Here is a 24,450-nt window from a genome sequence, read left to right as displayed (position 1 = left end):
GTGGCTTCCGGCGGCCCAGTGCAGTATGGATTGATGGCTTTCCAACAGCATGCTGCAGCAGGGGATTCCACTGGCTCTTTCGTTTTGGTGTCTGGTGATAACAGATGCCAGCCTTTTGGGCTGGGGAGCTCATTGCCGGGCACGCTATGCTCAGGGTCTGTAGTCCACGGCGGAAGTGGGATGGTCCATCAGTCGCTTGGAACTGAAAGCGATATTCCAGGCTCTTCTGGCCTTTCACAGGACGCTGGAGGGTCTTCCTGTCCGAGTTCTGTCGGACAACACGACAGCAGTGGCCTACATCAATCGTCAGGGCGGCACTCAGTGCAGGGCCCTGGCTGCAGAGGCGTCTCAGATCTGCGACTGGGCCGAGCGCCACCTAAAGCTGCTGTCTGCAGCTCACATAGCCGGTCAGAGCAACGTACAAGCCGATTTCCTCAGCAGACATCAAATCGACCCGGCGGAATGGGAACTGGCAGGCAAAGTTTTTCTTCAGATTTGTGCCAAATGGGGGACTCCAGGCTTGGACCTCATGGCGTCAAGCGTAAACACCAAAGTCTCTCGCTTTTTCAGCAGAAGGAGAGATCCTTGCTCGTCGGGGTTGGATGCCCTGGCTCAACCTTGGCCCTTGGGCCTCCTGGGTGTTCCCTCCTTGGCCCTTAATAGGGCGAGTACTACTTCGGATTCGCCTGCACCGAGGATTGGTGATTCTCATTGCCCCGGATTGGCCAAGGCGTCAGTGATACGCGGATCTTCGGCGGATGCTGGTGGATGCGCCTCTTCCTTTGCCTCGGATTCCGAACTTGTTAGTTCAGGGTCCGGTGACTATGGAAGATCCTTGCCACTTTGGTCTTACAGCCTGGCTCTTGAGAGGGCGCAATTGAGGGACAAGGACTATTCTAATAAGGTTATTGCCACGCTCTTGCAGGCTCACACGCGGTCTACCTCTGCGACTTATGCTCGGATCTGGCGTGCTTTTGAGGCGTGGTGTGCTCCAAAGTCTATCTCGCCGGTTCTGGCGATTGTCTCGCTTTTGCTGGACTTTTTGCAGGATGGGCTACAAAAGGGCCTGGCCTACAATTCCCTTTGTGTTCAAGTAGCAGCGTTGGCCTGCTTCCGGATGAGAGCTTGTCCCTTGCTGCTCATCCGGATATTGTCCAATTTCTCAGAGGAGCGCTTCGTCTCCGTCCTCCTTTGCGGTCGCCCTGTCCGGCTTGGAACCTGGGGCTTATGTTGAAGGCACTCCAGCGATCTCCATTTGAGCCTCTTAAACTGGCTTCTGAGAAGGATGTGACTCTCAAGACAGTTTTTTTAGTGGCAATGACGTTGGCAAGAAGAATGTCTGAGCTTCAGGCTCTTTAATGTCGGGATCCTTTTCTACAGTTCTCGGAATCCAGGGTAACTGGTAAAGGTGCCTTCCTTTCTGCCTAAGGTGGTTTCAGCTTTTCACCTGAACCAGCCCATTTTTCTTATTTCTTTTTGTAAGGAGGAGTTTCCGGACTCCTTTGGGCAATTGCGCCTTTTGGATGTCCGCAGGGCTCTCTGGCAGTATCTGCAGATGTCAAATGAGTTTAGGAATTCTGATCATTTGTTTGTTCTGTTGGCAGGTCCCCGACGGGGGTTTCCGGCGTCTAAGGCCACTATAGCCCGCTTGCTTAAGGATCTCATTTGTTCTGCTTATCTGCTTTCAGGGCGGTCACCGCCTGAAGTGTTTAAAGCGCATTCTATGAGGGTAATGTCCTCTTCGTGGGCTGAAACGGGTGTCTGTTCTCTTCAAAAGATCTGTCGTGCGGCTACCTGGGCTTCTCAGCTTTCTTTCATGCGACATTACAAGCTGGATGTGGCAGCACGGCAGGATGCGCATTTTGGAGCACAAGTGCTTGCTCACGGAGTTGCCTGTTCCCACCCTACTTAGGGAGTGCTTTGGTACATCCTATCAGTTAACGGATTCATCTGCTGTTGATGACAAGGAAGGGAAAATTAGGTTCTTACCTTGATAATTTTCTTTCCTTTAGTCACAGTAGATGAATCCATGATCCCTCCCTGTCTGACTTTAGTTTTTGTACAGATGTTGCATATGGACATTGTGCCTCATCAGGAGTACTTGAAGATAAGCTATCAGAGTTACAACATGCTGTTTTTATTGCAGGAGGTTGATAACGCCCCTCCTTTGTTTGGTTATTACTCCGGTTCAGGGGCATTTGTTCTCTATGAGGAAAGTTTTTATATTATTTTGCCTTTCTTATTCACTCTGCTTTGGAAATTTCATATACTGAAGGCAGAGGGGGCTGGGCGTCCAGGAACACCATGTGCTTTCAGTGTTCTCTATCTCCACCTGCTGGTAGGCAGATACAGCCCATCAATTAATGGATTCATCTGCTGTGACTAAAGGAAAGAAAACTATCAAGGTAAGAACCTAATTTTCCATTCTCTTTTAACATTCAGTGTCTACCATGCTTTTAACAGTGGATTTATTTATTTATTTTGCTAGACAACAGGTGGACAGTCATCAGTGCTGAAAGTATCTGATGGTGCACAGAAGTCTGTAGTTGCCGCCTCACAGCTCACCAAAGCTGGGCCCACTATGCTGAGAGTGACTGGAGGACTCATTACTGCAACCAGCAGTACTTCCACTGTAGTGGTTTCTGCAAATGGACTCGCACAACAGGTAAAAAGCAGTAGCTTTATGACATGGGAATTCATACAGTAATTTTGTGATCCATAACACCTGTGTCTAGCTTAGCCCAGTCAGAGTGCTCTAACACAGTCCAAGCAGTTCCAAGCAGGAGTTCCTGCACTGTTTGGGGAAACTCCTTTCCTTTAGGCTGTAACTGATTAGTCTTTGCTACCATTTTACAAAATATATGTTAGACTGAGAGAAGAAAGTGGTTTGTGAAATGTCATCTTCTGTCTACCAGTTCTCTCTGGTTCATGATATATTGGTTCTTGATATATTTTCTGATTTTCTTTGTGATTTAAGAAAGAAAGTTCTTTCTGAGCTAGTACTTCTTAACTGCTTAAAGTTAAGCGGTTAAGAATTACGAGCTATGAAAGAAAGCAGAAAGAGATGGATGATCTAGGGTAGCCATATATACTGCTTACAAGTGATATATGTGACTTCCGGTGGAGCTGCCGGCTAAGATGGCCATGATGCTTTGAGCTCCTTCATCCCCCTCCTGTGAAAATACTCGCTACCCACCAGCGTTCTTTGCAGAATTCCAGGCTCTGGAGATATTAGAAAGGTTGTTGAGGAGCCAAGAGAGGGGTCACACGGTTGGCAGCAACTTCTTTTAGGGATAACTTTAAAGTCACAACACTACATGAGCTAGCGGGCTGTGGTCACAGTGCAATGAAATGAGAGAGAGAGACTGAAAAAGGTCAGTTAACTCTGCAGCTGGCAAGTGAGCAACCGAATAAATGGAGTGGACTTTTGATAAAGACGAGTTTTGTCTGTTTGTAACAATCTGCACGCTGCAGGCCCCATGGGCTACTCAAGCCAAATAAGCCTTATCACACCGTGGGGCTTTGACTTTGATACTGGGAGTGGGGTCTATGGCTCCGGCTCAGTTGTCTTATTCTCTCATGTTACTGCAGAAAGCAAGGGTGATTCACACTATGTAACGCTGATTTTTAAAAAAAGGTTCCAGGGGAGATCCAAGAAATTATAGACCGGTGAGTCTTATATCGGTGCTGGCCAAAATGGTAGAGACTATTATAAAGAACAAAATTACAGAGCATATTCAACAGCATGGATTAATGAGACAAAGTCAACATGGATTTAGTGAAGTAAATCTTGTCTCACCAATCTACTACATTTCTTTGAAGGGGTGAACAAACATGTGGATAAAGGGGAGCCGGTTGATATTGTGTATCTGGATTTTCAGAAGGCATTTGACAAAAGTACCTCATGAAAGACTCCAGAGGAAATTGGAGAGTCATGGGATAGGAGGTAGTGTTCTATTGTGGATTAAAAACTGGTTAAAAGAAAACAGAGAGTAGGGTTAAATGGTCATTATTCTCAATGGAGAAGGGTAGTTAGTGGGGTTCCCCAGGGGTCTATGCTGGGGCCGCTGCTTTTTAACATATTTATAAATGACCTAGAGATGAGGGTAATTAGAGAGGTAATTAAATTTGCTGAAGACACAAAATTATTCAAAGTAGATAAATCACGGGAGGATTATTTAAAATTACAAGAGGACCGGGACGTCACGTGATGCTTGGCTGAAGGAAGGACTCCGCATCCGAGAGCTCCGAGGCCCCGTTTTAACATCTGGCCTGCAGCGCTGATAGCAGCTAGCGAAAATAGCCCACAAAAGCCGAAATCGGTAGCGGAAGATCGCCAGCGAGAGTGGTTGGCTCGGGAACAGGGGAAAAATCAGGATATGACCACAAAATCAAGCCGCAAAGAGGGAGCGCGGAGCCGCGTGGGCGACAGCAAGATGGCGGAGGCCGGCCCCGCGGGAGAATCGGTGAGTTCGGCTTGGGCTGCTGAAGTGGCGGCGGAGGTCTCTGCTCTCCTCGAAGCATCGGTGGACAAGAAATTACAAAAAATTTCAGATCAAATAGAGCAGCTCGATGGCAAATTTGAAGGACTGCACGCGGATCTGGCGGTATTTCAACAGCGGCTATCGGACATGGAGGATCAATGCATGCAATATGAAAACCGCCAAAAAGCCATGCAGGAAAAATTGGATGAGCTGAGTGCAAAAGTTGAAGACCTAGAGAACAGGTCGCGAAGAAACAACCTCCGTCTGGTTGGTCTCCCAGAAGCGGTTCGTGAGGTGGACCTGAGGGACTTTTTAGAGTCATGGATCCCTAAAGTTTTAAACCTTAAACGGCTGGAAAATGGCCTACAAATTGAGAGGGCCCACAGACTGGGGCGAACAAGGCAGGAGACTGAAAATCCAAGAGTGGTAATATGCAAAATATTGAATTACAAGCATAAGCAGGAAATCTTACGAGAATGGCGCTTGAAGGGCAAGGTGCAGTATGAGTCACGCACGATTTTATGCTTTCAAGACTTTTCGGCCGCAGTAGCAGCCCAGCGCAGGCAGTTTACGGAGATCTGCAAGCTGTTGTACGACAGGAAAGTGCGCTTCGCCCTGATGTTCCCTGCTAAATTAAGAATCATGCATGAAGGCAGACAGCATTACTTCACATCGCGTGAGGAAGCCCAACAATTTGTTAACCGCATGGGCAGGAGCGCAGAGGTGGGACAGACGGGAACAAGGGCAGGCAGTCCGCAGCAAACCTGAGAAGGACAGCGGCAGGAGAAATACAGACGGAGACCAGAAAGGGCATCAGCCTTATTGAGCTAGCATATGATATCATTTGATTACCATCATATGCCTGAATTTTCAGATGCAGAAGTGGACAAGGACATAAAAGACTAAATTAAAGTCCACTAAGGAGAGGTATTCAGCTTCACCACAGGGTGGGATATAGGTCTGAGAGGGGTGATCAGAGGTGGGGGGTTTGTTCAAAAAAGGAGTAAAATGTTAGCTTGTAGAGCTAGATCACTGTTGTTAATGTTAAGTGAAGTTATAATCATTGGGGTGTGGGTTTGCTAAGTATAAGACATAAGTGGGCGCTGTTTAGGTAGGGGCGGAGCGGAGGCGTGACTGGTTCTCTGGTGAGAACGATTTGTAGGAAAATGGGGGGGGGGGTTGGGGGAGGGAGGGAGATGGGGGGGGCGTTCTTGTGGGTTTAGATTCTTGGGGGTTTGTGTTTTTATTATTATTGTTTTCTCTATTCTTTCTGTTTGTTATTGCCTGGTTGAGCATTGGAAAAGAGGGGGTCCATTCAGGGGCTGGGGAGTGGATCCCACATTTAGGAACACATTTATCGGGGAGTATCACTGCAAAAATGAAGAGTAAGGTGCTCTCAAGTTAATCTCTTGGAATGTGGGGGGTATCTCCTCGCCTGTAAAGCGCACTAAAGTATTACAGGCCCTGCGGAGGCATCAGGTGGATGTGGCATTCCTGCAGGAAACATATTTAACGACGGTGGAACATAATAAATTTAAGAAAGGCTGGGTAGAAATAGCAGAGGGGTCACCGGCGGTGGGGCAAAAAAGGGGGGGTATTAATGCTGTTCCGCAAGGGCCTACAGGTTGGCATAAAGACAGTTAAAAGAAGTATAGAGGGTAGGATTGTGTTGGTGGAGGTGGAGAGGGGTAGAAATACTTATATTTTCTGCAACATATATGCGCCTAATGTATATGACCCCAAATTCATAGCCTCGCTGATTGAACTGCTGAGCCCCTACCAAGGGGGTAACATCATACTAGGAGGGGATTTCAATATGGTATATGATCCCAGTGTGGACAAGAGCAGCCCCTCAGGACAAAGCGGGGGTCATTCCCGGGGGGGGCTGGCCTTCCTTAGTGATACTTTAAATCTGATTGATGTGTGGAGGGTGCTTCACCCAACACAAAGGGATTATACGCATGTATCAAGGGCACATCTCTCGCAGTCGCGCATAGATTATTTTCTAATATCACAAGAACTGTTTCCCAAGGTTCCCGCGGCGGAGATAGATGTGTGCGAAATCTCAGACCACTCCATAATTTGGGTGCAGATCCAACTGCAGGGAGAGGGGAGAAGGGGGGGCGGCTGGAGATTCCCGGTGGATCTTTATCATGATCCGAACTTTAAGGCACACATGAGTGAAAAATGGCTGGACTTTGCAACTAACAATAGTGCTCATATAGAACAAGCAAGTCTATACTGGGAAACAGCAAAAGCAGTAATGAGGGGGGAGGTCATTGCATATAGAGCTTGAGCACGCAAGGTTAGGGATAAGGAAATTCTTCGCCTTGAGAAAGAAGTCTGTAAACAGAGGAAGCGTTTTGGGAAGGTAATTTCGGCAGAAAACAAAAAGGAATTGTTAACAACCCAGAGACAATTAAATGAGCTTCTTCATCAGAGGGCACAGAAATCACACATGTTTTATAAACACCAACTCTTTATGTATGGGAATAAAGCGGGAGCCTTGATGGGGAGGTTAATTCAGGGAACTAGAAGCTCGGTGAAGATCTTACAAATTAGGGATCGAGGGGGCAGGCTCCTCCGGGAAACATCACATATATTGGAGCGCTTTCGGGACTATTTTGAAGACCTGTATAAGGATCCGGTGGAGGTTATGGAGGATAGTGAGGTCTATCTGAGGAATCAGGTTCTGCCAAGGGTAACGGAGGCGCAGAGGGAAGCACTTAATAGCCAAATAGAGGAGGGGGAATTACTGGTGGCAATGCAGCAGAGTCAATTACATAAAGCTCCAGGGCCAGATGGGTTCAGTATGGCGTTTTATAACTTGTTACAGGAGCAAGTTATACCTCCACTGCTGAGGCTATATAATAATATGGCTACCACAGGAGAAATGCCAGATGCGTTGAATTTGGCGAAGGTGATAGTGCTATTAAAACCTGGGAAAGAGGAGTTAAGTGTTGAGTCTTATAGGCCGATTTCACTACTTAATTGTGACATAAAGTTATATGCGAAGATCCTGGCAAATCGATTAGCAAGGGTGCTCCCCACATTGATAGCAACCCCGCAGGTGGGATTTGTGAAAGGAAGGTCAGTAACAAAAAACATTAGAGCACTCCTAGCATCATTAGAGACTGTAGAGAGGAGAGCAGAGCCTTCACTGCTGGTCAGCTTCGATGCCGAGAAGGCATTTGATAGAGTAGTCTGGAGTTTTATGTTTGCCGTGATGAAGCAGATGGGGATAGAGGGTTTCTTTAGGAGAGCGGTGGGGGCGTTATACAGGAACCCACAGGCCTTTATGTGGATAAATGGGGAACAGTCGGGCTTGTTTCCCATACGCCGTGGCACGCGGCAGGGGTGCCCTCTGTCTCCCCTGCTGTTTGTACTGGCTTTAGACCCGCTGATTAGGGAAATTGAGATGCATCCAGAAATTGGGGGCATAACCTGGGGGTCTTTCTCATTCAGAGTCTCCGCTTTTGCGGATGACATCTTAGTGCATATTACTCAACCTAAACAATCTTTGGATGCGCTGCTAGAGCTGTTTCAGGAATACGGAGACTTTGCAGGTCTAAAAATCAATTACTCTAAATCCCAGGCTTTAACGGGAAGTCCACGGGTGAGGGGCTTGTGGGGGCAGGCGTTCCCTCTGAAGTGGGCTTCAGAATCTCTTAAATATTTGGGGGTGCAGATCCCCATGCGTACCACAGCAGTTTACCAGTTAAATATCAGTAGAAGATTAGAGGCACAGAAAGAGCAATTAAAAACATGGAAGGTCTTGCCACTTAACTTGCATGGGAGGGTACATCTGTATAAGATGGTGGAATTCCCGCGGTGGCTTTACCTGCTGCAGACCCTCCCACTGCGGTTGAGGGGCAAAGATTTAAATCTGATAAATAGGGGGATAAGGAAATTCATATGGAGTGCTTCAAAGCCTAAACTGCCGTTAAAGTTGCTGATGGGGCCCTGGAGAGAGGGGGGGATGGGACTTCCAGATATACGTCGCTATAACCAAGCCTGCTTACTAAGGCACTTAGGGGACTGGTTCATGGACAGGCAAGACTTCACGCACCGAAGGTTAGAACAGGAGTATTTTAAACCATACCATTTATACTACCTGTTACAGTGTCCAAAGAAAGTGTTACCGAGTCCGATGGGGAGCAGTGTACTGTTGAGTCCATTGAGAGAGGCGTGGCGGGACTTAGTTCAAAGTTGGGGTCTGGCAGCGGATATTTCTGACCTGTTACCCATTCAGGGCAATCAGAGTTTCAAACCAGGGATGGAAAATATAGTGTTCCGTAGGTGGGCTGCAATGGGAATCACAAGACTAGAACATGTTTTGGGATCTAGAGGCCAGATGCTGGAGTTGGGGGCCTTGGGGGTAGGAATAGAGAATAGTTCCATGTTTGCGCATTGCCAACTTGCACATTATGTTAGATCACTGGAGCCTGGGAAGTTGGGGGGGTGGACATGGACGGCGCCTCAGAGCCTTTTTTCGATCAGTACCTGGGAAGCACCTCTCAGTTTCAGGCCTCCAGAGAGCATTGGGGGAACAAAGTGGGGGGAGGGACACAGGGAACATACTGAAACGTTGGGCCCAAGATTTGCAACGACCTAATTTGAGCCTTGATTTTTAGAAATTAATTGCACGAATTCCCACGCTGTCAGGTAATGCGACATTGCGGGAATGTCAATTCAGAATCACATATAGAGCATACATGACCAAATGTCAGGTGTTCCGATTTGGGGGTGTCCAAGATCCGACTTGTGCGAAATGTGGACTGGGAGAGAGCACATGGTTTCACTCGCTCTGGGAGTGCCCAAAAATAAGATGTTATTGGGGGAATATAATCAAATATTTGGAATCAGTGTTACAGGGAGGTGTTCTCTCTTCCCCAGAGGGATTTCTGCTTGATAGACATGAAGTCTTTGGGCAGCATAAAGGGGGGGCTCGGCAGTTCATTCGAAAGGCGGGAATTATAGGGAAAAAGCTTATTATGGAGGCGTGGATGCAGGAGGAACCGCCGGACTATTGGCACTGGAGGAACCGTATACATGAGCTGATGATGCAGGAACGTAGGTTGGTGGGATGCTCTCCTAGAAGACGGAAAGAGTTTCTGAAGATTTGGGAGCAGTATATTCAAACTCTGTCAGCCAAGGCTCGCAGTTTCATTTTGAATCGCCTTTGAAGGTTTTTTTTTTTTTTTTTTCCTCTTTCTTTGTCTTATTTATCATTGGTGGCTTGGGGGGAGGGGGAGGGAGGGAAGGGTGGGAAGACAAGGCATAGGGGCTTGTAGGGTAAATTAATCATATGTAAGTTTAACAGTGTCTATATCCCATGTTGTAATAGTATGGATAAATGTTTCTTGCGGGGGTGGGGAGGGAAGGGGGGGGGGGTTGTCTGGGGAGAAAACCGAAAACTATTTGACGTCGGAAGAAACACCGACAGTTGTCTGTTGTATTAGTTCTGTTATTGATGTGCTGTTATTGACTGAAAGATGATGAAAGCATTCTATTCTGTATGTTATGTCAATAAACAGATTTAAACATAAAATTACAAGAGGACCTTACGAGACTGGGAGACTGGGTGTCCCTCAGTCCCGCCCAACACTAACCACTACTTTCAGGAATCTCCAGGCTGTCGACCCTCTCACCTTATCCTCTAGTATCTCTAATCTCCTCCCGTCCATCATGTCCTCCAAGTCTGTCGATAAGGCTGTCTCTACTTACAGTGCCACTCTCTCCTCTGCTCTGGACACCCTTGCACCATCCATCTCCCTTCCCACAAGGCGTACTAATCCCCAGCCCTGGCTGACCCCTTGCATCCGATACCTTCGCTCCTGCGCCTGATCTGCTGAACGCCTCTGGAGGAAATCTTGCACCCATAGCAACTTCATTCATTACAAATTCATGCTATCCTCCTTCCAGTCCTCCCTATTCCTTCCCAAACAGGACTATTACACCCAATTGACTAATTCTCTCGGCTCTAACCCTCGTCTCTTCGCCACACTTAACTCCTTCCTCAAAGTGCCCTCCGCTCCCACCCCCCCCACCCCCCTCACTCTCTCCTCAATCACTAGCTGACTACTTCCGCGACAAGGTGCAGAAGATCAACCTCGAATTCACTACCAAGCCACCTCTTCCTCTTCACCCCTTAACCCACTCCCTCAACCAACCAACCCAGGCCTCCTTCTCCTCTTTTCCTGATATCACCGAGGAGGAAACCACCCACCTTCTTTCCTCCTCGAAATGCACCGCCTGTTCCTCTGATCCCATCCCCACTAACTTACTAAACACCATCTCTCCTACTCTCACCCCCCTATCTGTCATATCCTCAACCTCTCTCTCTCTCCACTGCAACTGTCCCTGACTCCTTCAAGCATGCTGTAGTCACACCACTCTTCAAAAAAACATCACTAGACCCTACCTGCCCTTCCAACTACCGCCCCATCTCCCTCCTACCCTTCCTCTCCAAGATACTGGAACGCGCCGTTCACACCCGCTGCCTTGATTGTCTCTCTCATGCCATCCTCGATCCGCTTCAATCCGGTTTTCGCCCTCTACACTTGACAGAAACGGCATTCACTAAAGTCTGTAATGACCTGTTCCTTGCCAAATCCAAAGGTCACTACTCCATCCTCATCCTCCTCGACCTATCTGCTGCTTTTGACACTGTGAATTATAATTTACTTCTTGCTACACTATCCTCATTTGGGTTCCAGGGCTCTGTCCTCTCCTGGTTCTCCTCTTATCTCTCCCACCGTACCTTCAGAGTACATTCTCATGGATCTTCCTCGACCCCCATCCCGCTCTCTGTTGGAGTTCCTCAGGGATCTGTCCTTGGACCCCTTCTTTTTTTAATCTACACCTCTTCCCTGGGCTCGCTGATCTCATCTCATGGTTTCCAATATCATCTTTATGCTGATGACACCCAGCTTTATCTCTCCACACCAGACCATTGCGGAAACCCAGGCCAAAGTATCGGCCTGCTTATCCGACATTGCTGCCTGGATGTCCAACCGCCACCTGAAACTGAACATCGCCAAGACCGAGCTCATTGTCTTTCCACCCAAACCCACTTCTCCTCTCCCTCCACTCTCTATTTCAGTTGATAACACCCTCATCCTCCCCGTCTCATCTGCCCACAACCTCGGAGTCATCTTCAACTCCTCCCTCTCCTTCTCTGCCCATATCCAGCAGACAGCTAAGACCTGTCGCTTCTTTCTCTATAACATCAGCAAAATTCACCCTTTCCTCTTAGCACACCACCCGAACTCTCATCCACTCTCTCATTACCTCTTGCCTTGACTACTGCAACCTACTCCTCACTGGCCTCCCATTTAACCATCTATCCCCCCTTCAATCCGTTCAGAACTTTGCTGCGCGTCTTATCTTCCGCCTAGACCGATATGCTCATATCACCCCTCTCCTCAAGTCACTTCACTGGCTTCCGATCAGGTACCACATACAGTTCAAGCTTCTCCTACTAACCTACAAATGCACTCAATCTGCAGCCCCTTACTACCTCTCTACCCTCAACCTCCGCTCATAGGACAAATCCCTCCTCTCAGTACCCTTCTCCACCACCGCCAACCCCAGACTCCGCCCTTTCTGCCTCGCCTCACCCTATGCTTGGAATAAACTCCCTGAGTCCATACGCCAAGCCCCCTCCCTACCCATCTTCAAATCCTTGCTCAAAGCCCACCTCTTCAATGTCGCTTTCGGCACCTAACCATTGTACCTCTATCCAGGAAATCTAGACTGCCTCAATCTTGATTGACTGCACTTTTTGTCCTTTAGATTGTAAGCTCCTTTGAGCAGGGACTGTCCTTCTTTGTTAATTGTACAGCGCTGCGCAACCCTGGTAGCCCTTTAGAAATGTTAAATAGTAGTAGTAGTAAAAGGCAGATGACATTTAATGTGAGCAAGTGCAAAGTGATGCATGTGGGAAAGAGGAACCCAAATTATAGCTACGCCCTCCTTCTCCTCCACTGCTACTCCAGGCTTTGCTCCTTTTCTCTCGCGGCACCTTATGCCTGGAATAGACTTCCTGGACCTATACATCTAGCTCCATCTCTACCTGTTTTCAAATCTATGCTGAAAACCCACCTTTTCACTGCTGCTTTTGGCTCCAAGCCACAATTGCCCTCCCCTTGTCCCTTCCTCCCTTCTCACCCATTACTTCCCTCACCTGTAACTGTCTTGTCTGTCTGTATTATTTAGATTGTAAGCTTTTTTGAGCAGGGACTGTCTCTTTGTATCAGGTGTTCAGCTCTGCATGCATCTGGTAGCGCTATACAAATGCTAATAATAATAATAATATGTTGAAACCTTCTGCTCAGTGTGCTGTGGCGGCTAAGAAAGCAAATAGAATATTAGGTATTATTAGGAAAGGAATGGAAAACAAAATGAGGATGTTATAATGCCTTTGTATTGGTCCATGGTGCAACCTCGAATATTGTGTTCAATTCTGGTCACCGCATCTCAAAAAAGGTATAGTGGAATTAGAAAAGGTGCAGAGAAGGGCGACGAAAATGATAAAGGGGATGGGACGACTTCCCTATGAGGAAAGGCTAAAGCGACAGGGACTCTTTAGCTTGGAGAAAAAGCTGAGGGGAGATATGATAGAAGTCTATAAAATAAGGAGTGGAGTGGAAAGGGTAGATGTGAAGTGTCTGTTTACGCTTTCCAAAAATACTAGGACTAGGGGGCATGCGATGAAGCTACAAAGTAGTAAATTGAAAACAAATCTGAGAACATTTTTCTTCACTCAACGTGTAATTCAACTTTGGAATTCGTTGCCAGAAAATGTGGTAAAGGCAGCTTAGCAGAGTTTAAAAAAGGTTTGGACGGCTTCCTAAAAGAAAAGTCCATAGATAGACTGTTATTAAATTGGACTTGGGGAAAATATTTCTGGGATAAGCAGCATAAAATGTTTTGTACTTTTGGGGGGATCTTGCCAGATATTTGTAACCTAGATTGGCCACTGTTGGAAACAGGATGCTGGGCTTGATGGACCTTTGGTCTATCCCAGTGTGGCAATACTTACGTACTTATGTACTATTAGTGTGGTATTGAGTTTGGATGTCACCACTTTGAGATCTGTGTGTGGACCAGCTTGAATGGTGTCCAGAGTACTCAGGATGGAGAAAGAGAAGAACCATGGGGGAGACTTGAAAATGGCGGACAGGAGCGTACCGCCATCCCCTACGGCGGGCTCTGAATGGGCAGCTGAGATAGCTGCGGAAGTCCGAATGGCCATGGAGCATGCTAAGAGAAAGCAATTAAAAACAGATTATTGATAAATTGGATGGAATGGGTAATCGCTTTATTACATTGACAAGGGAGATACATACAATCAGTTCATCAGCATGTGGGGTATGTCGAGGCCTCGATGCAGGAGGAGTCAGTGACTATACTGGAGGAGAAACTGGATGATCTTGAGAACCAAATCCACAGGAATAACTTCCATTCTTTATGTGGCCATTTGCATAAACTCCAAGCACGCTTTACTTTGTTATATCCAGTTATGCTGATTGTGATATCAAATTGTGTTCCCATCTTTTATGATACAGTGGCCACAGATTAGCACATGGTGGAATTGGAACATGAGAAGGGAACTGCTTTCTCATGAATTATCACCTTTATAAATAATTGGAGTAAAGTGATTTGGTAGCCATGTTAGTACACTTTTAAAGGTAATAAATAGAAATAAAACAAAACAGAGAAAAGAAAATAAGATTATACCTATTTTATTGGACTAAATGCATTTTTTGATTAGCTTTCAAAGGTAACCCTTCTTCATATCAGAAATAAGCAAATGTTGCAAACACCAGTATATATAAGTGAAACACAAGGGCATTTTCAATGACAGTCTCAGAGGAAGAGGGTGGGGTGGGTTAGATGAGAAAAGTGGGAGCTGGGTGGATGAGAGACAGGGAGAAATGGATGGTAGATAAGAGGGTGACAAAGCAATAGAATTTTATTGTTTATAATGTGCTAGATAACACAGACCTTTAAGTCCTGTCTGGTGGGTGTCAAAATATTTCATCATTTTGACTTCAAAGGTCTTACATTCTTGGATTGTCGTAACGTTTCCTTTTAGTATTCTCACCATAAAATCATTGATGCAGTGTTCTGGTTTTGTAAAGTGCTGTCCCAGAGAGGTGACATCCTGGTTTGCATTGGCATTTTTCATATATCTATGTAGATTAAATCTCATTTTTAGCATCTTGCTTGTTTCTCCAATATAGAACCCTTCTTCACACTTGTTACATTGAATGATATATATCACATTTGAAGATAAGCATGTAAAAGATTCCTTTATGTTGGATGTTTTTCCTTTATGGATGACTATGGGATCCTGTGAAATGTGTTGGCACAGTTTGCAGCTAGATATATTGCAAGGATGTGTGTCACTCTCTTCGTTTTGAGTTTCTTTCGAGAGCTTGCTTTTCTGTAGTTTGTGTTTTTAAGTTTGGTAGCTGTCAGGCCAGCACTGGTGGGGATGGGAATATCTCTTTTAGTAGTTCATTCTCATAGAATAGTATCTGTAGATCTTTTATTGTTGTTAAATTTTCTAGCTCTGGGTTGTATATCATTACAAGGGGATTCTCTCTGTGGCCTGCTTTTCCTTGTACTGCTGTAGATTTTCCCTGGGTATTTTAAGGGCAGAGACAACATTCATACAGATAATTTTGGGGTTGTAGCCTTTTTGTTTGAGGGATTCAGTCAGGATTTTGAGGTGTTTATCTCTGTCTTTTGGGCCAGAGCAGATACAATGATATCTTGTAGCCTGGATGTGTATAATAGATTTGTTTGTATGTGAAGGGTGGAAGCTGGAGTTGTGGAGGTAACTGCATCTGTCTGTAGGTTTCCTTTGAAGTCAAAATGATTAAATATTTTGACACCCGCCAGACAGGACTTAAGAAAGATCTGTGTTTTCTAGCTTATTATAAACCATGAAATTCTACTGCTTTGTCACCCACTTATCTACCATCCATCTCTCCCTGTCTCTCATCCACCCAGCTACCCCTGTTTCACACCTAACCCACCCAACCCTCTTCCTGTGAGACTATCATTGAAATGCCTTTTTTGTTTCACATATATACTGAAGTTTGCCAACATTTGCTTATTTCTGATCTGAAGACGAAGGGTTACCTTTGAAAACTAATCAAAAAATGTATTACGTTAGTCCAATAAAAAAGGTATCATCTTATTTTCTTTTCTATGTTTTGTAATATTTCTATTTATTATCAATAATTGGGGGAAATGTATATTACATCACTGGTTGCAGGATATACTCTCTCATACTGGTATTGGCAAAACAGACCACATGCTTTAATGATGTGGGAGGCGCAAGACGCGTACAAGACTCTTAACAGAAATCCACCTTGTGAGTCTGGGATTGCTACTTGCAATCTCTGTCACCCAAGGCAAGAAGCATGATACTGAACAGATTTGGGTTAAATATGACATGCTACCCAATTTGTGTCAGAAATTGTAGGTGTTCTCTGCTGAGAGGGAAGGATCTTGGGGGTGGGGGGTGTAGGTCTTGGGATGGGGTTGAGGGAGATTGTAGGGTATGTTTCAGTACATTCCATCGGTGGCTTGAGGTCAGAAGAGTCTGGGCTGAAGGCCATCATATTTACATTTTGAGCACCAGTTTATAGAGGGGTTGAGTGGAATACGGGAGAGGTAGCATAACTATAAAATCAGGATCATAGATCTGCTTGTTCCTTGGCTTGCTTATGGTAATCTATACAATTGACTGTTCACTGCATGATTGTGTATGTTGTAGTGTTGTGTTGCTTTAAAGCTGCTTGTTGTACAGATTTGATCCTGAATAAAAACCGTTAGAAATTAAAAGTGAGATATGTATTTTATGATACAAGAAAAGTATTAGTAAGAAAGTTTGGGTACCATGAAATACATGTGAACAGAGTTCCTGGTTTCCTGTGTGGCAAGGCTCATAAAATCTGTGTTTTGCTGCATAGTTGTCTGATTCTTGTGGAATCGCAGGAAACCAGAACCAGCCATAGTAGGAACAGGCTGTATTGGAGGTGAGGGGGTGACCAAGCAAGAGCAGATAGACTTCTCTTTATCCTTCTTCACCTCTAATCCTCCCTAACACTACCTCGAAATAGAGAGCTGCACGGAATGGGGTTAGCAGAAATCCCTTCCAACTCTTGCGGGGATGAACGCGGGTCATGCAGGGATCTCGCAGGGATGGATGCAGAACCTTGGATGCAGAACCTGCGGGGTTCCCGCGGAAGTGTAGTGCTAGGCCAGCCTACCAATCCTTTCCTTGTGCCATGGTAATTACATAACATTAGTAGATGACGGCAGAGAAAGACCTGTACGGTCCATCCAGTCTGCCGAACAAGACAAACTCATATGTGGTACTTCACGTGTATACCTGACCCCGATTTGTATCTGCCATTTTCAGGGCACAGACTGTAGAAGTCTGGCCATTACTAGTCTCGCCTCCCACCACCGGCTCTGCCACCCAATCTCCGCTAAACTTCTGAGGATCCATTACTTCTGAACAGGATTCCTTTATGTTTATCCCACGCATTTTTGAATTCTGTTACCGTTTTCATCTCCACCACCTCCCGCGGGAGGGCATTCCAAGTATCCACCACTCTCTCCGTGAAAAAATACTTCCTGATATTTTTGAGTCTGCCCCCCTTCATTCTCATTTCATGTCCTCTAGTTCTTCCGCCTTCCCATCTACGGAAAAGGTTCATTTGCAGATTAATACCTTTCAAATATTTGAACGTCTGTATCATATCACCCCTGTTTCTCCTTCCCTCCAGGGTATACATCTTCAGGTCAGCAAGTCTCTCCTCATACGTCTTGTAACTCAAATCCCATTCCATTTTTGTAGCTTTTCTTTGCACCGCTTCAATTCTTTTTACATCCTTGACTGGAACTGCTTTGTGCTGCTCCAGGAAAAAAAAAAAAAGGAAAGTGCCTCTATAGGTGACTGCCTAGTGTGCCCTAACTGCCCTCTCTATCACCATATATAGGAGATAAGTTGTTAGGTATCCCATGCTAGGTTCATTTAGGACCATTATCTGAGTGACAAGCTTCCTGAACTTATTGTTTTGTATCAATTGAATTTGATAGTATTTTTCCCTTTAATTTAGAGAGAGTCAATTTTTTCTTAAATGTTTCAGAGACAAGATGGATGCTTGTAAATAACATGTAAACCATTTAGACAATTATAGGAAGATGGAATGTTAAATTTAATCCCCCTTTCTGTGTCTTTTTAGGAGTCCTGTTTTGTATAAATAGGGGAATTGTGTACTTAACTGATTTCTTGGTGTCCTAATATTATTTGTTATGCAAGATATCTTTTTGTGTCAGGACTATTATTAAGAACAAAATTACAGAGTATATTCAAAAGCATGAATTAATGAGACAAAGTCAACATGGATTTAGTGAAGGGAAATCTTGCCTCACCAATCTACTACATTTCTTTGAAGGGGTGAACAAATGTGGATAAAGGGGAGCCGGTTGATATTGTGTATCTGGATTTTCAGAAGGCGTTTGACAAAGTACTTCATGAAAGACTGCAGAGGAAATTGGAGAGTCATGGGATAGGAGGTAGTGTTCTATTGTGGATTAAAAACTGGTTAAAAGATAGAATAGGGTTAAATGGTCAGTAATCTCAGTGGAGAAGGGTAGTTATTGGGGTTCCCCAGGGGTCTGTGCTGGGACCACTGCTTTTTAACATATTTATAAATGACATAGAGATGGGAGTAACTAGTGAGGTAATTAAATTTCTTGATGACACAAAGTTATTCAAAGTGGTTAAATCGTGGGAGGATTGTGAAAAATTACAAGAGGACCTTACGAGACTGGGAGACTGGGCGTCTAAATGGCAGATGACGTTCAATGTGAGCAAGTGCAAAGTGATACATGTGGGAAAGAGGAACCCGAATTATAGCTGCGTCATGCAAGGAGTCATGGACCAAGAAAGGGATCTAGGTGTCGTCGATGATACATTGAAACCTTCTGCTCAGTGTGCTACTGCGGCTAAGAAAGCAAATAGAATGTTAGGTATTATTAGGAAAGGAATGGAAAACAAAAATGAGGATGTTATAATGCCTTTGTATCGCTCCATGGTGCGACCGCACCTCGAATATTGTGTTCAATTCTGGTCACCGAATCTCAAAAAAATATATAGTGGAATTAGAAAAGGTGCAGAGAAGGGCGACGAAAATGATAAAGGGGATGGGATGACTTTCCTATGAGGAAAGGCTAAAGCGGCGGGGACTCTTTAGCGTGGAGAAAAGACAGCTATGGGGAGATATGATAGAGGTCTATAAAATAATGAGTGGAGTGGAAAGGGTAGATGTGAAGTGTCTCTTTACGCTTTCCAAAAATACTAGGACTAGGGGGCATGCGATGAAGCTACAATGTAGTAAATTTAAAACGAATCGGAGAAAATATTTATTCACTCAACGTGTAATTAAACTCTGTAATTCGTTGCCAGAGAATGTGGTAAAGGCAGTTAGCTTAGCAGAGTTTTAAAAAGGTTTGGACGGCTTCTTAAAGGAAAAGTCCATAGACTGTTATTAAATGGACGTGGGGAAAATCCACTATTTCTGGGATAAGCAGTATAAAATGTTTTGTACATTTTTGGGATCTTGCCAAGTATTTGTGACCTGGATTGGCAACTGTTGGAAACAGGATGCTGTGCTCGATGGACCTTTGGTCTTTCCCAGTATGGCAATACTTATGTACTTATGAAAAGGGCAATACAGGTTTCAAATAGCAACAAGGGAAGGTTATTGGAATATTTCTGAGATGAGACAGTTTTTGCAAAGGATTAAGTTGCTAAACCTAAATAATATTTTACTGGATATTCCAAATTTGTCACATTCAGAATTGGTGAACACTTTAGTTATACAGGGAAAGAATAGTATAACCAGCAATGCTCTTTCATAAAGATAACAGCAGGATGATTCATTGAAAAAAATAGAACTTTAATTCTTCAAGAGACCCGACAACACTGTGTTTCAACAAAAAAAGCCTACCTCAGGGGTCTGTCTGAAAAATATCACGAAAGGATGTAGCCAATGGTAGTCACTTGGAAAGCAGTCTTGAAAAAAACGCAATACCAATGGAAACAAGAGTCTATATGAGACTTGCAAACACAGCAAAAGAAGACCTTAATTATGACATATCTCGCTGGAATTTTAGGGATTATTTTTGAATGCTCCACTATAATGGAGTGTCAAGTAGATCAACTACAGTTGAAAAATGATCTTATAGCAAACTTATAAGGCAACATCTGCAAATCCACTGGAGGGTCCCTGTACCATGCTTCAAGGGGGACCAGATGCTTGCTGTTCTTGGGTTTAGATCAGCGGTAAACATCAGGGTCTGACTGTACCAACTAGGATTACGTTGAATTGTCATGCCGCTTCTTTGTTGAGTTCGATGCAGATTGGTTCCGGGGAACTACTAGAGCACCCAACATCAAGGCAGGAGGAGACTTCTACAATGGTGATATGTTCCCATAAGTACATAAGCATCGCCATGCTGGGACAGACCAAGCATCGAGCCCAGCACCCTGTCACCGGCAGCGGCTAAAAGAACAAGCAATTTGTCCCGCCCATCCTAGAAATACTGTATTCCCTTGTCCATTCAATAACATTCTATGGCTTTTTTCTCCAGGAAGCCGTCCAACCCTTTTTTGAGGTCCGCTAACGGCCTTAACCACCTTTTCCGGCAGTGAATTCCAGAGTTTAACTACGTGTTGAGTGAAGAAACATTTCCTCCGATTCGTTTTAAATTTGCCACACTGCAGCTTCATTGCATGCCCCCTTGTCCTAGTATTTTTGGACAGTGTAAACAGACGCTCCACATCGACCCGTTCCATTCCATTCATTATCCCAGTGTCGGAATGAGCAGCCGCAGCAATTAGGCTGAACATTTCCAATGTCAACAGAACGAACTTTAAAAAAAAAAAAAATCCTCATTGGGCGTCTTTGGCACTCTGGGTCCCCTTCTGCATGTGCAGGCAAAGGACACAAGAATGAGCATTGTTGTCCAGCCCCAGACACTTGAGACACCAGGAAGAGAGATCAGTCCCAGAGATGACCGATTACACTGAGCAGATCAGAGGGAAACAGCAACACAAAAGAACATGGGGCAATAATAGAGTAGAGGGCCACAGGAGAAACAATGACGTGGAGCAAGTATACAGAGGAAGCAACTTCAGGATGGATTCTCTTCCCTCCTTGGCTAATGGGACTGCCATCCAGGAAGGGAAGTCACAAACCAGAAAAGGACAGAGACAGGAAGCCTTAATCCTGAAAAGGAGAACAAGGACAGTTCTCCAAGATGGGGGTTCAAGACAGATCTCCCATCCTCTGCGGCAGGCAGTCTCCTTCAGGGATACGAAGGGGAAAACAGCCGACGCCAAATCAGATGGCTCAATGATGAAGTCAATTAGCCTGTTCTCACCCTCTAAAATTATGTATTTATCAAGAAAACAATACATAGCTGACTTTTCAAACAATTAACAAAAAAAAAAAGAGCATGGAGAGAGCACAGTGCAACCCTAATGCTGAGTACACTATTACTGATGATAGAATTGCTTATTTGAGGGAAAACCTAGCATTGTTTGTTTTGTGATAATTCTGTCAAGAAGAAGCTACCACACATATTCACTGACCTTTTCAAAATCTGGCTAATATTTTGTTATATTTAAGCTTTTAGTGCTTCCTTTTGCCGAGCTGTCTTAATTGGTGCAAAGCTATAACTCTTCAGCACTGGTAAGAAATGCCAGCTTGACTACTGCTCCAGTCTGTGGCTGGCTCCAGGAAATCTTTTAGATGTTTTTCTCAAATTTGGAGTTTCTGGGTAATGTTCCTTATTATATTATAGGTTTAACGGTTGGTTGAATTTGCAGTAGTGATAGTTCAATGTTATATTAATGCTTTCCTTTTCTATTTCTTTAGCCCTTTCAAGGGTTAGCACTTTGGGAAGATTTTCTGAACTGTGTTACATCTTTAGACTTCAAGGCTGGTACTATATAGCCCCAGTAGTTTTGATACGTTGTTGCCTTATTTTCTAATTTGTTATTGTTTCCAATACAAAAGAGGTTGAGAACATGTTTGTCTGGGAGCAAAATAACTCTCCAAAAATAACAGAAAGAGGTGTAAATGGGCATGAGGGGAAAAAACTCAGTAAAAAGACACACAGTTCAAAAATGTGCTAAATAGGACTGGGAGGTTCCAAAGAAGCAAGCTATCAAAAAAAAAAAAAAAAGGCTGTGTGTGTGGAGTTCCAGCACTTAAGGAATTCCTCCTGTCAAATGTAATTGTGGCACTAAAACAATTAATGGATATGGTTGATAGCATTGAGAGCCTCATAAGCACTGAGAGAAGAAGTTATCAACGTGGGCTACTGTTAAATTGAGTTATTTAACCATAAGTAGGGTTATTTTAGCACAGGGGATGGGCAGGGATGGAGCAGATTGCTTGCTGGGATGGTGGAGATGGGTGAATTTTTTGTCCCTGTGCAACTGTCTACCTGGAAGAGGGTGGTGCATTAGGCTGTATTGTCCTGATCAACTGTGTGGAGCCAGACTAGTGTTTTCAACTTCACAAGCTCAACTATATGAATCTGGCTCCCAGCATCAGAGGAGGAGAATGTGGCTTGAGTTTGAAGAGTAGCCTAGTGGTCATTGCAGTGGTCTGTAAACCAGGGGACCCAGGTTCAATTCTTCATAGTGTTAGCCAGTTCAGTGGGTCGAAGAATTTACTGCAAGCCACATTAATCTGAAAATTGTTCTCTGTATGTATTAATTTTATTTTAATAGATGTATTTTTTATTTTATTGGTATTTATTATAATTTAGTCAGATTTAGTTCACACTTTCAGTAGTGTACTGTTATAAACAGGTTAAGTGGAATTTGTTTTAGAAAAGCGATCTATAAATATTATAGCAATGTGAGAGAAGGAATTGGCACTAGGGAAGTGTTTGCAATCAAGAGAGAGGCTCAGAGATGAGTGGGAGAAAAGAAGAGAAAGTTTACTGTGGATTTGGGGAATTGAGGGGGGCAGTGCCAAGGTGGGAGCTTCTCTGCTGCTGTAATCCAGACCCCCTCCCTTCCCCCCCCCCCCCCCAAAAAAAAAAAAAAAAGCCACCACACACACACTGAGTCATCTCAATGGTTGTAGACACATCCTTGTGACACAACTATTCTTCAATATATCATTTGAATCTGTCGATCTTTCAATCTCGCCTGGCATGCATGGAGGATGTTGGTCTCGGGGGGGGGGGGGGGGGGGGGGGGTTACCCTTAACTGTCCAAGCATATATTTCAAGTGGCTATTATCTATCCTTTGTCTTTTGGAGAGCTGCAGAGATCAGTTTTGTCCCCAGCATTACTAACATTTTTATTGTACCATTGGCTACACTAATCAAAGATTTAGGGATAAGTTTGTACAGTATCTATACACCGATGATGTGCAACTTATTATCCATAAATCTTGGGATCAGGATTTCCAACATCAAATTTTGAATAGCTGGGATAAGATTACAGGTTGGCTTGACTGGCACAAATTAATCCCTACCCCCCCGCCCCCCCCCCCCCCCCCCCCCCGACCTCTGAAGTAATGTGGGTTTCAAGGAAACATAAACAAATCAGATAGGAGCATGAAGATACTGATCCCTATGAAGCACTCAATACTGTCCCTTGCAATACTATTGGGTAACACACTGTCTCACGGCTCTCACATTTTGTTAGTGGTTAATAAGTTTTTCTTTAAAACTCTGCTACATGTGCTGCTTGTTAATTTTTTGGATTACTGCAATTCACTATTGGCAGGGGTACTATTATCAGTTAAAACATTTGCAACTTCTGAAAAATACAATGGTCAAATTTCTTCATAACGCCAAGAGATCTGGTCATGTGTCCTCTTTACTCTTTGAGCAACACTGGCTGCCCGTCTGTAGTAGGAATAAGTTTAAAATCTAATGCTGGCACATTTGCAGCTGCTACACTAATGTTCATGTTTACTTAACTTTCTCTCTCATTCTGTACTGCCCACAACATTCTCCCAGTCCAGCTACTTGATTATTCTGTTCTTGGCCAAGTTAAGGCTAGATGCACCTTTGCCTTCATTTGTTTAGCCCCATCATTTTGAGAATTTGCTATCAACATATCTCCTTTCAGAAATTTACTTCATTAATTGGCAGGCTTCCCTTCATTTTCTTATACTGCCCGTGTCCTCCTCTTGTATTCAAAGCTATATGTTCCTGATAATCAAAACCATTTAACCAGGCAGGAACAGCACCTGGCCGATTAAATGGCACTTAAATGGCTATCTGGCGATATTCAGCGGGGATAGCTGGGAATCCCCCGCTGAATATTCCTGGTTAGTAGCTAGGAGATAACTGGTTATATAGGGTGATATAGCTGGCTATCGCTATCGCTGAATATTCACTGGAAACGGCCCGGCATTGAATATCCAGACTGACTGCCTACTGCGGGAGTTATCTAGGCTCCCTCTCGCAGTCTAAATATCGGCCCCTTTGTCTTTTGGATATTTTTGTTCTTCTCATTCCACCCCTCCCCACAGACAGATTTTTATTTTTCTCTCTCATAATATTGTTTTGGTGGTATGGCTCACCATTATGTCTCCGTCTCAGTTGATAGTCTGTCAAATTACTGAATTAAATAATTATTGAACCTTTCTGCATCCCTGAGATCCCCCCTCCATGCATCAAATATTTTTCTCTCCTGCACTGATAACTTGATATTCATTTTCCTCCACCCCAAAAATAACATAAAAAATTAATTATCTAGGCGTACAAGAAAAGCTAGAAAACGAAAATAAAATGAGTTGCTTTCTATTTAACATTTTATGTATGTGTATCATAGAATTGTCAAATAATTTTCTAACTCTTCCTGAAGAACTTACCTTTGAACTGCCAGGAAACA

General features: G+C 44.3%; 1 protein-coding gene across 1 annotated transcript in view; it reads left to right on the top strand.

Annotated features, from left to right (window-relative positions):
- The window catches only part of YEATS2 (YEATS domain containing 2), a 1,439,149-nt gene that overhangs the window by 1,039,650 nt on the left and 375,049 nt on the right, over positions 1 to 24,450 (top strand). Inside the window, 1 exon segment of the mRNA XM_030217135.1 lies at positions 2,489 to 2,665. Coding sequence (XP_030072995.1) covers positions 2,489 to 2,665 — 177 coding nt within the window.

Source organism: Microcaecilia unicolor, chromosome 10 (genome assembly GCF_901765095.1).
Source record: "Microcaecilia unicolor chromosome 10, aMicUni1.1, whole genome shotgun sequence".
Taxonomy (NCBI): Eukaryota; Metazoa; Chordata; class Amphibia; order Gymnophiona; family Siphonopidae; genus Microcaecilia; species Microcaecilia unicolor.
This window is presented reverse-complemented; position numbering and strand designations above follow the sequence as displayed.